The sequence below is a fragment of the Cimex lectularius genome, unplaced genomic scaffold (assembly GCF_000648675.2).
Source record: "Cimex lectularius strain Harlan isolate CLEC.00 unplaced genomic scaffold, Clec_2.1 scaffold106, whole genome shotgun sequence".
Lineage (NCBI taxonomy): Eukaryota > Metazoa > Arthropoda > Insecta > Hemiptera > Cimicidae > Cimex > Cimex lectularius.
In genome coordinates, this window is record NW_019392769.1 from 1,475,712 (window position 1) to 1,488,407 (window position 12,696).

At 34.7% G+C, this 12,696-nt stretch overlaps 2 protein-coding genes across 2 annotated transcripts in view; one reads left to right on the forward strand and one right to left on the reverse strand.

Annotated features, from left to right (window-relative positions):
* LOC106662133 (chromosome transmission fidelity protein 18 homolog) overlaps positions 1–11,408 on the forward strand; it is a 59,382-nt gene extending 47,974 nt beyond the window's left edge. The window contains exons 19-20 of the mRNA XM_014385953.2: positions 7,778–7,889; positions 11,247–11,408. Coding sequence (XP_014241439.1) covers positions 7,778–7,878 — 101 coding nt within the window. The 3' untranslated portion in view covers positions 7,879–7,889; positions 11,247–11,408. The remainder of the gene's footprint in view (positions 1–7,777; positions 7,890–11,246) is intronic.
* The window catches only part of LOC106662135 (dorsal root ganglia homeobox protein), a gene marked incomplete at its 5' end in the record, with an annotated part of 92,011 nt that continues 89,292 nt past the window's right edge, over positions 9,978–12,696 (reverse strand). Inside the window, one exon of the mRNA XM_024227553.1 lies at positions 9,978–11,019. Coding sequence (XP_024083321.1) covers positions 10,742–11,019 — 278 coding nt within the window. The remainder of the gene's footprint in view (positions 11,020–12,696) is intronic.

Below are 12,696 nucleotides of genomic sequence, written 5' to 3' on the forward strand. Positions count from 1 at the left end.
TAGGTTTCGTGGTCCGATTGATCAAATAAATTCTTTTCAATTAATTAATCTTTAAGTAATGTATTGGTTGAGATAAAAAAAATCAGTCCAGAGTATTATTATTTGAGTAGAAATGTGGTCAATACATCTAATACGACATATTTAGATGATCTCAATAAAGATCGAAACGTTGGCACGATAAAGAAAATGTTTTTCTGAAACCTACATCACACCAGACCGCATCTCACGATTTCTGAATAATTATCGATTTACGGTCACTAATCACCACACATACATACACTATAATTTTCATCATAATTAATTATACTAATACAATTTTTATACATTTACAATAAATATTTCTATATTGTAGTATTTTTATAATAAATTAAAATAGTCACAATAATGACTATAATGATAACCAAAATACCACTTTTAGTGATGATAACAAAAAAAGTAACTTTGTCCAATCCAAAGATCTGTTAGAGAAGGCTCAAATAAACGTAAAATTTTGGAAAGGCACAATTTTCTCAATAGTTTCGAATATAGTGTATATATTTTTTTTACAATAGTGTCTTCATCCACCCTGATGAGCCCCATATACCATTAAGGTTAACTGTATGGTTCGTAATGCTAAGTATTACCAGGACTAAGAAGGATACCATTGATACATTCTGATGTGCTGTTGCCCGTCCTTTCTTCTTAAGTTGCCTCACCATTTTTTAGGAGTTTTGGCAGAAAATTTGTATTACTTAGGTAGATTGTTTCTTGTCTATTTTACTAAGCGTCTCGTTGTAAAACTTCACTTCATCGTTTTTACAATAAATGCATCTTAGGTACAGAACTTTGCTTATGTAATCACTAATGTTGCATTGCTCTCTCTCTCTCTCTCTCTCTCTCTCTCTCTCTCTCTCTCTCTCTCTCTATATATATATATATATATATATATATATATATCAGAATGTATCAATGGTATCCTTCTTAGTCTTCTTCTGGCTTTCTTAGCTTTTTTGTCCAAAACACCGGTACCCCTCTGCTGTTGAGAACCCTCATTAAAAAATAAAATAGAACGGATAATTAAAATTAGAATCTAAAATAAAACGTTGGTGGGGCTTTTGTTGATTTCACCCTTACTTTTCTCACTTATAATTTAAAAAATCTAAACCAATCTGTTGTTATATTCCTTCATCCCTGTCAGTACCGCATCCTTGAAACTCAAGAAACTTCCGAGTCACCAGTTTAGATTTAGGTTCAAACACTCCGTAATCCACAATATCATCGAGTTGTCGACGTCATTTCATGCTACCTTGATCAAAAGCAGAGTTGTCCTTATGTTCCTTGGCATTGCTCACTATTCTCAACTTGCTGAAGGGCACCCAACACCCCTAAGACCCTTACTTAAACCGTTACTTAGACAGGACGCAGAGATATCCTCTACCTGTCCTATCCAAGCTGGTGTCACACAAGGGAGCATTCTTCAACCTCTCCTTTACACGATATATCCTGCTGACATTCTATCCTCCCAAAATCCTCTCCTCTGAAAAAGATCTCATCGCATTCCGAGACCTTCAAAACCATATGCAGCGCCTCGAGGTTTGGTCCAAAAAGCGAAAAATTAAAATTCACACTTACAATGGTATCTTATGGAGAGTAGTGGTAACAATAGTTTGTAACGTTTTAGTTAGTTCGTTTTAGTCTTACGTGTGCATTCCTAAGTCTTTTGTCTGGGTGAAGTCCCAAATAAAGTACGTGTTGGACAGGGGTAGTAACATTCCATTAAAGTAAATAGGTGGTGCTGTAATCTGCTTAACAAGGGAACGACCAGGCTGGTGCGTTACGGACTTAGACTAAACTTTTTTTTTTGTTCATTCTACACTCCAAAATATCGGACACGTATCCTCCACTTCTTGTGGTGTCGCCAAAAGGAATTTTGAAAGTTGAAACTTTCCGTTTTTTAGTACTTTTATTTCGCAGTTCTACTTACTCAAATCAACTGAGTGAATATATCATTTTTATGTAGATTGCAATAAAAATACAATAAACGCTATCAAAGTTTATCAATTATAAAAAAATTTCTAAAAACCAAATATTTTTTAAGTAAACTAGGTCGTAAATTTTTTTCTACTGAAAGTAATAGAAAATTTCGGTTTACCACCTCTAGAGACCCCTAAATATAAATTTTTCTTTAAATTTAAATTTATCGATTTTTATTCAGATATCGTGAGATGCGGTCGGGTGTGATGTAGGTTTCAGAAAAACATTTTCTTTATCGTGCCAACGTTTCGATCTTTTATTGAGATCATCTTCAGGGCTCAAAGTGTTTGTCTTCTGTGTAATTGTGCCATCCTTGCGTGTCTTGTTGAGAGTGCCCTTTGTGTTAATGACTAGATGTTTTTGATGCTCGTGGTGATTTCTATGTTTTCAAATGTTTCGTTAATTTCAAATGTAATCCATTTGACTCTCGGCGAAAATGAAATGACCACGGAGAGCTTTTAGTGAAGTATACTTAATTTTTCTTAGTACATTTTCATTTGTCGCCGAGAATCAAATAGATTACACGACATTTGAAAATTGCCAAAAAGGAGGGAAAATTCAAACGGTGGAGTTGAGAAGGGAAGTTCATTGTCCGAGTGGATCGAAGTCACGATAGCTCAAGTGGCCAGAGCAGCGGCGTATCTAGCCGAAGATCGTGGGTTCGAATCCCGCTCGTGACACTGACTTTTTAACTCAACCAAAACCTTAATTAATCGAAAAGAATTTATTTGGTAAAGCGGACCACGAAACCTAATAAAATGTAATTTTTAAATTATACCAAATTAGAATATTTTGCGTCATAGAACATTTTTGTTTTTGTCTAAACCTACAATGAAATTAATACACCAAAATAAGTTTTTTTTAAAATATCTAATTAACAATTTATTATCATTTATTCGTGAATAAAATTAGATTTTGAAAAAAGCTTCATTAACGCGATGGTGAGTTTTCTTCTTTGGCAAGAAAGTCGGTATCTAAGGGTTTTATAACGCTAGAATCACAACTATGACGTCAAATGTAAGTTTTTATCATTTTCTGAATAATCCACATGAATATTTTTACACTGTTGGACATATGTAATATTATTGTACTGCACTAATCAACGTGAAAATAACTTCTGGCATTTGCTTGCTAACAAACCTAAGGGGTTTCTGTTGACAAGTGAGAATAAGTAATTTCATAAATACTCCCACTTTTTGAATAACGTGTTCATTATAAAAATACTTAAAGGAATTCTTAATAAATCGACTTAATCGGAGAAGCAGAACAAAAAGGGCTGCATTCTCAGGGATTAGGATATTCAAAACAGCCTTGCCCTCCACAAAGAGTTGTTCATTCAAGTCACACTTATGACTGATAACTAGACAGCAGACTGGCCTGAAATCCTCACACAAGACTTAGGATACACCTTAAAGGTGTGTACACACTAAGCAAATCTTGGCCAACGAAAGACAACCAACGTTGGGCCGAGCGTTGGTCCCCAACTCATTGGCCATCCTTGGCTCATCCTCATCAAACCAATGGGTTGGGGGCCAAGGGATTCGGTGGAATGGAAGGTTGTTCTAAAAACAAACAAAATTTGTCAACGTCATCAGCACCACTTTCAGTTTTGTTTTTTTCTCTTTATCTTTTACGGCGAAAATATGATAAAGATTCAGTTTTCTTGTTCACACTACCCTCTAAAAACTCACTTATTTCCCTCCAAGCGTCTATTCTTTTCAATTTGTTTTTTTATGTACAGTTCGTGGGGTCCCATAAACATTGCCGTTCACGATAAAGTCCGATCTGTTTTATTGCAGTCTTATTATTCCACTTCATGTTGCAGCGTTTTTCAGCACAAGATGATTGAACCAACGAATGTTCGAGCTGGCTTCTACATTAAGAGGAGGTCTTTAGGCCAACCCAACGTCAAATCTTTTAAAGTTACCGCCAGCAGCGAGGCGTTGGCTGAAATTTACTTAGTGTGTACGCAGCTTTATAACAAGATGTGGACAACCTGAAAATACTTCTAGGACCGAAATCCGTCTTGACCGTCAACACTAAACTAACCTTATATAAGACTTCACTGCGACCACTTTAAGCCAGGAACACACTTACCCGATGCTACGCCATGCGACGCTACCCGACGCATATCCAAACTCCGATTTTCCATAAGGTTGCATTACCCCCGTGCACATCTACCCGATGCTACCCGACGCAAATCCAAACTCCGATTTTCCATAAGGTTGCATTACCCCCTGCACATCTACCCGATGCTATGCCACGCGAACCTACCCGACGCTCTGCGATCCCCACTGTCCAGATTTTCGTCGGGTCGCATCGAGTACTGTCGAAGACAAAAGAACCGGACACTCATATTTTTATTCAAACTACATGTATTACTGTCGATATATTAATTACAACATACTAATTTTAATATAAACCAAATTAACTGTGATTAATTAGTTTTTATTTAAAAAAATAATTTTAATGGTTTGGTAGAAAATTAATCAAAACACCGGAATACGATTTTTTGATATAATGAATTTTACTAACAATTTGTTGTATTCGCTTCGGCGGTACATATACTAAAATTGGAACAATTTATTTCATAGTTTTGCTCGTAAAATTGCACCATTATCGTCGGGTAGCATCAGAACAGGACACTCATATTTTTTGTAGTTTATTCCAAACTAAGTACATGTAAGTTTGTCGTTATATTAATTACAACATGTTATTTTAATGTAAACCAAATTCATAAGTTTTTATAAACATTGTTTAGTTATCATGGTTAGGAGTAACTTTATTTAAAACAATTAAGTTTAACAAACAATTTATTAGATGGTTGTGCTAACATAAAATTTAGCTATCAATTTATTACAAAGTTTTGTGATACAATTGTGATAGTGATTATTGTGATAAACGCTGTGGACTGTACGCGACGTGTGCTTGCGTCGGATAGATGCGCACACCCTACCAAAACGTGCCAAGGCGTCGGGTAGCATCGGGTAAGTGTGTTCCCGGGTTTAGACATAACACATAACTGTGGTGTTCTGCCAAGCCATCCAACATCCAGCGCATCCAATCAAAAGTCCTCAGACAAATCGTCAAACCTCCCTACTAGGGCTCTAACCTCACTATCGACCTCGAATTCCTATTGTAAACGTACTTATCCATTCCCAACTCTAAATGTTTCACCCTAACCTCTCGATTAATCCTAACCCTACTGCTCGAACCCTGTCTACACATTCCCACCCTTGTCGCCATAATCGACAACGGCCTCGAAACCTCCTTTGCCCTTTAACCCTTCACATTGAGTGCCAGCATTTGCTGATTACTCTTGGTATGTGTCTCCGCGCGCAGCGCTGGCATTAGCATTAGTGTTGAGATAGTGTGAAAAATTGGTTTTGAGATCAATGTACTACCAAGTAAGGGTACAAATAAAATAATTAAAACAATAAATAAAACGGACCAACAGTTCGGCATGACACAGACGCTGTACGGGTTTAGCCTATTCTAAGGTCGTCATGTAAAATTCATAAATATCTGATAATTATTGAATAAACACTTCTTTCCTTTTAATGTTACTTAATTTTCTGTTTCTAAATTATTTACAAAATTATCTTTAAAACCCCACTTAAAATGAATAATTATGTTAATTGTGTTAATTTTAAAAAATACATGGTTGGGGATTTATTTTATTTATCTAAAATTACTCGGACCTGCATTCTTTTTTTTTATTTGTATGTTTCGATAACTCACCAAGTGTACTGTTAAGCTCAAAAGCCTCGTGAGTGATTGATCCAGAGTGGTGACTGATTTATATAAGCTCAAATTTGTGCACGATGTACATATATAAACACATGACAAAGTTGAGCCTATCACTACTCACAGTTGTCACGATCCTGGGTAGACCGCGAGTCAAGGGGGATGTCAAAACCCTTTCCAACCGGAAAGATTCCGGAAGTTTTAAGTGTGGGCGGGCGAAGTCAGGTGCGCTTGATCCGTGAAACTGTCCGTAAACCGTGTTAATGAGATTTGGAGAATAAAATTTAAAGCAGGCGAAAGAAATAATTTTCATTTAGCTAATATTGTTTGTTAATTGGTGGAGGGTTTATCAATATTTAAATTAAATTTCTTCCTTTTTTCTTAATATTTTACTCTACTCCCTCTACTCTCTAATTCCACTTCCGCTAGAAGGAAGCCGGCAGAGAAAGGGTGACAAAAACCATAGTAACGAAGCTTTTTACAAAATTTGTTTACAAATTTCATTCGCAATTATATGATCATAAATCGTTATTTAGAGATTAAAAAAATATTATTTTTGCTGTGTTAATTTCATTGTTGGTTAAGATAAAAACAAAAATGTTCTATGACGCAAAATATTCTAATTTGGTATGATTTAAAAAGATAAACCCTCAAATAATCCTTTTTTGCATATTTTAATAAACATTCAGTAAACAAAGTTGGCCAGAAAATGGTCAAAAATTGGATATGACATCATTGTCGTGATTCTAGCGTCATAAAACCCTTATAAAGCAAGCTAGGAGATTTTCATGGTTAATAATTCGTTTTAAAGAAAATCGGACTATAATTTTCCTTTAAAATACGATGTTAATTTCTTACAAAAATATTTTATTATTTTGTGTATTTTCTTATAGAAATCATTCATATATTTTTATGGCACACGTGTCTTTAAAAAGCTACGTTCCTGTTCTTTCAAATGGTATGTTTGACATTAAAATCTGTGTAGCCGTTTTTGATTTACAGCCGTCTCAATCAGATATTCAGATAACGACGTCATAAAACTTCAGTAAATTTAATTTTAAACAAAAATTTACAGTTAGGGGTCTCTAGAGGTGATAAAACGAAATTTTAGAATAGTTTCAAGAACAAAATTTTTTTATGACCTGGTTTACCTGGAAAATATTTGGGTTTTAGAAATTTTGTGATTACTGTCAAACTTTGATAGCCTTTATTATAGTTTTTATTGCAATCGAAATAAAAATATTGAAAAACGTAAAATTTCAATGTTAAAATTTTTTTTGGTGATACCAGGAAATGGTGGATACGTTTTCTTTCGCAGAGAAGATTTTGGGAGGATAGAATGTCAGAAGAACATTCTATTTTAGACTAATTTTAGTTCCAATTTTTACAGAGGTAAAGTTTCAAGATGAAGATACAATTTTCCGATTAGGTTGTTTTTAGGAAAGTTGGGTTCGATATTTTGGAGTGCAGAATCAACAAAAAAGTTTAGTCCATATCAGTGACACATCAAACCGGTCGTCCCTTGCTAGACGGATTACAATACGACCTATTTACTTTAATATGGACTGTTACTTCCCCCTGCCGAACAGGTACTTTATTTGTGATTTACCCAAAGACAGGAAGTCACATACAGGGCTAAAACGAAAACTAAAACGTTACACACTATCGTCACCACTACTGTCTAGAGGATCCAACATTCAAATAAACTAATAAAGGTTGATACACCATGATTCCATAACTTGACTTGTGGTATCGAAATTTAGAGGTCAAACAGGTACAAACAAAAGGCCAAATTTTTTTTTTTCATTTTATCAATCTTCATACAATACCGAGACCTTAGCATTCCCTTTTTCAGAAGTAGACGTCAAATTAGTTTATTTTTTATTTACTTCTGGTATATAAACACTGGCGTTCTCATCGCTCACTCTTTAAATGCTTGAAAATTGTGTTAAAAATTATATTTTCATTTTGATTTTACAGAACGTTAATATTTTACTTTTGTTTTTGTCAATTTTAGCCGGAACGGATGATATTGTCAAAAGTGACATTTGGTTTCACTTCAAAGAAGGATACAACAACGCCGTCAGGAAGAACGTATACATGTCGGATCTTCTCTAACGAGTAACTAGGTAATTACCTTTATTACTATTAGTTTTTATTGTTATTTAGAATTTTTTTTAGTAAATCGAATAAATCTAAGGCTCTTAACCTGATTCTAAAACTTTGTTAACTAACGGGTACCATGTGTGTGTCTTTCGGTCCTTGGGCTTCCCACTCTTAGGACTAGCAATCTTAATCTGGATACAGAAAAGGTCTTCGCCTCAATCTGCATCTGCACAGACTTGTTTCTGCTGATCCAAAACATATGCCTCTAGAGTCTGCACTGTCCAGTCTTTCTATAATGATCATCTTGACTCCAGAGTCTGCACTGTCCAGTCAGCGGTACCATTCTAGTTCTATTCTTAGTTTCTGGGATAGTTGTTTGGTTATTTCGCATGACTGTGTTCTGCGGTAGATTATCATTGACCCAAGAGCTTATTTTTAACCCCCTTGTCAGATGGATCAACGATTTCTATGACGCCAATGGGTCTCATCGAACTGTGCTTCGCCAATTTATCAGGCTCACTTTTGCCCTAGTATCCAAATTAAATGATATATTTACATTTTTGTTGGTATTTTTAGTTAAGAACGCTAGCCTGTAGGAATGTTGTTCACAGTCTTTTCATAATTTTTTCGTAATCGCAAAGTTTTACTATTTTACTTATTAAATTTTGTTTTCGTTTGTGTATTTGTTGGTCTATTACAATCTTTGAAGTTTCGTTAACAGTCTTCTGCTACGGTAATAAAACGTGTTTGGATTTGGGAAATTAGGTTCAAAGTTTCTCTTCGGGGAGAGGTAATTAGAGCTAATAACTTTTCAAAAATCAAATTCCACTTTTTCACGAAAATATGGTTTTAGTTTTGTTCACTTTTTGTTATATACTTTCATACACAATTGGAATTTAACCTTACAAATTTGTTTTGTAAGCTAATAACTTTTTTCCTCTCATTCCATTTTTGAATAGCTTTTGCCCAGCAACTAAATATAACACCTTTTACATGCTTTTTTCTCCACTTTATACTGTCATAAAACAAGTGGAATGTTCAGTCGTAAGCTACTTTTCTTTACTTTTGTTTGCCTATTCGTTCCTATAAGTTTAGTTCATTAATCTTGAAAATTTAATGAAAGATGAGAGAGTTTATTGTTGGAACTAATTAATTTTTATCTAGTTTCATTTCTTCAAAAAATGTATCCTTTTAGTTTTGATCCTTTCTATTATGTACTATCATAAAGCAATTTGAATTTTAAGTTATATTCTCGAAAAATAGCCATTATTTGAACCAGTTCCCTTTTAATCTAGTTCGATTTTTCTTTTCAAAGGTATCCTTTTACGCTCACTTTTTATTATGTGTTATTTTGTCTTAAAACAATTTGATTCTTACGTTGTCAGCTACTTCTTGGAAAAGGCCATTATTTGAACCAATTGTCTTTTTTCTAGTTCCATTTTTTCTCCAAAAGCACCCTTTTAGTTTTGTTCACTTTTTATTATATACTATCATAAAACAATTGGAATCTTACTTTGTAATCTACTTCTTGGAAATGGTCATTGTTGGAACCAATTACCTTTTTTCTAGGTCGATTTTTCTCTTTTTTTAAAAGGCATCCTTTTAGTTTTGTTCACTTTTTATTATATACTATCATAAAACAATTGGAATCTTACATTATAAAGAACTTTTCGTAAAGAAGCCATTTTTGGAACTAATTACCTTTATCCCTTGCTCCATTTTCTCCTCAACTTTACAAAAACTATGTTTTTGTTTTGTCCACTTTTTAGTACGTACATAGAATTATAAAACAGTTGGAATCATACATAGTAAATTTATTTTGTATAATGTTGAAATATATTATTCACGTTTGCGAATACACTGTAATAAAATAGCATTAAAATTAAAATTAAAAGCAACCTTTCTGGAAGGGTATATATTTCTCTTGTTACTTATTTTCTCAGGTGTTAAGTAAAAACACCATATAAGTTTTATTGAGGTTGTAATAAAACGCTAACAGTCTTTAAATTTCTTTTTATTTTCATTATTTATATATATATCGTATTTTTAATACAGATACAAGATTTAATTGGTCTCGCATATTGTCCCTAGGCGTATATAATTATTCTACCTTTATAACATCTATATACATTCTTTGGCAATTTATACATAATGTTTTTTTTTAAATTATTTTCCTTCGCATGTCGGCTCCTTTTGGGATTTGATTTAAGCATAGACTACATTGCACTCGATTATTTTTATTTTTATACCTACGTTTCTATAACTAGATCTACGGCAAATCCGGCAGTGGCTAAAGATTTTTTTTGGGGTATTTTCTAGAGAGTGTTGACTGGAAAGACTTAATTATTTAGTGAAATCTGCTTTACCACGGTGAATTGTTTGATATACAGACTCTGTATTGAAATTTGATATTTCAACTAGCATAAGTACTAAAATTTGAAGAAAGTCCATTTTTTTAACACTTCGGTTTCGATTTTTTTTGCAAGAATTTGTATATCACAGCCAACTGCGCACGGTAATATATAATAGATAAATTATTTTATTTTTAATTACATTTTGATTCGCTTCGGCAAAGGTGGCGGTTTTTTAGGCATTTGTTGTTGTTTTAGAACAATGCTGCAAAGCATTAGATCGGAAAACCTCGATATAAAAAAAAGACGCTACTAAAACCCCTCGAGAAGAACTCATTCTGTTGATTTCCTAATTTTCATCGAGGCCGTTTATTTTCTAGTCGAGATTAAATACAGTTCGGTTTAAACGTAAAAATGCCATTTCTCCGCCACAAACAGTGTTAAATAAATCCTGTTGAACACTCGTATTTTACACTCTCAGCCGTTGAGAAGTGCTTGTCATCAATTATTCCTTTGGATGGTTCCTATTCGGAAGAGGAGGGTGCGGAATGCGGCGGCAACGGGGGCGGGAGGTGCGTCGGCGGGGGCGGCGTCCCTTTGAGGGCGGCGTGAAGCGACGAGAGCGACGGGAGAAGGGGCAGCGAATGGTGAAAGGTCGCCAAGGAATGGAGCAGGGCTGCTGAGTGCTCTTGTGCCTTTCTCCGGAGTTCAGCAGCAGAACTGTGACCCGCTGCTGTGGACGAGCCGCTGCCGTTCGAGCTGGAACCGTTCCTCGAATCGTCCGGGCAACAAGAACAATGACCTGAAACATATTTAATAAATTATTCATTACAGAAAACACCAGTCCCAAATATGACTTTTTGACAAACTTAGTCTTATTGATTTTGCATTTATTGACACTCTTCAGTCGACCAAAACGTTATAGATTTTTATGTTTATAACACGCCCATAATCATATACTACACATAACTAAATTTATAGTTTATAATGTATGCATTCATTCTAATCTTTTAAAATTCTTATTTTCAGGTATTTCCTCTACTTCTTCGAGTTTATTGCAGTGCGGATGACAGCGAATTTATATTTTATCTCGTATTCAAGGTCTTATGTATACAAAGCTGCCAGATGTTATTGTATAATATGTAAATAATGTAAATATAATTTGTATAAAATAAGTTTTTCTTAATAATTAAATACACGGTAATAAAAAAATACAAAGGTTGTAATTATTAGTTGTAATTTGTGTCTCAAACACTTTCATATCCCAATATAAGTAAGTAAAAATAAAGTAATTCCTGTCGTACAGGAAGGTCCATCAAATTTAATTTATTTAAATAAATAAAAAAATAAATATTTTAGTAACTTAGCTCATGGAGAGACAGAAACAAACTGTGGAAAAACCATCCTTCACTCATGGCTCCAAGAGACGACATGAACAGGAGATTTGAATTTAACCATAAATTCCGAATATATCTGGGCACCAAAAAGGAATGGGAAAGAGAGGGGAATAACTCCCTCAAAAATGGCACATACACAGATGGATCTAGAACGCAGGAAGGTACGGGGGCAGGAGTGTTCGGACCCGGAACCAAATACTCAGAACCCATGGGAAAGCACACCAGTATCTTCCAAGCTGAAATTCATGCAATTGAAAGATGTATCCAATTCAATCTAAATAGAGGATACAAAAACAAGAATATAGCTATCATGTCAGATAGCCAAGCAGCCATCAAAGCACTAAGCTCAAATACCATTAGTTCAAGGATGGTGCTGAACTGCAAAACCAAATTAAATATATTAGGCTCGCAGAATAAAGTCAGCCTCTGCTGGGTCCCAGGACACATGGGAGTAGAAGGCAACGAGAAAGCGGACACCCTTGCAAGAAAAGGGGCTGCCACACCGCTAATAGGACCCGAACCCTTCTGTGGAATAGGAATACACACTATTAACGAATACCTCAGACAGAAGGACAAAAAAAAAAAAATGAGCGAACTTTGGAATTCACTTACTGGACATAGACAATCCAAGAATCTTCTAACCAATTTTGGCAAGAAAGAAATCACAGAATGTGTCAAAGGAAGCAGGAATAGACTGCGAATCCTAACAGGATTCCTGACAGGACACTGTAGATTGAATGGACATCTAAAGAAAATTGGAATAATCCAAGATGGCACATGTAGATTCTGCAAAGAAGCAGAAGAGACACCAACACACTTACTAACAAACTGCGGAGCTACACTAGCCCGCAGGAGGAAGTGTTTTGGGATGTACAATGTGACCATAGAAGAACTACAACCACTGAAACCGGGCCTATTAATCAAGTTTCTTGATGAAATAGGACTCACCGATGTGCTTTAGGCAGAGCACAGGGGATACAATAGCTCTTAAAGGGCGCAGTATACCATACCCTGAATTATTATATCTATCTATCTATCTAACTTAGCTCAACACAAAATTAAAGTTAATTAAAATATATTTC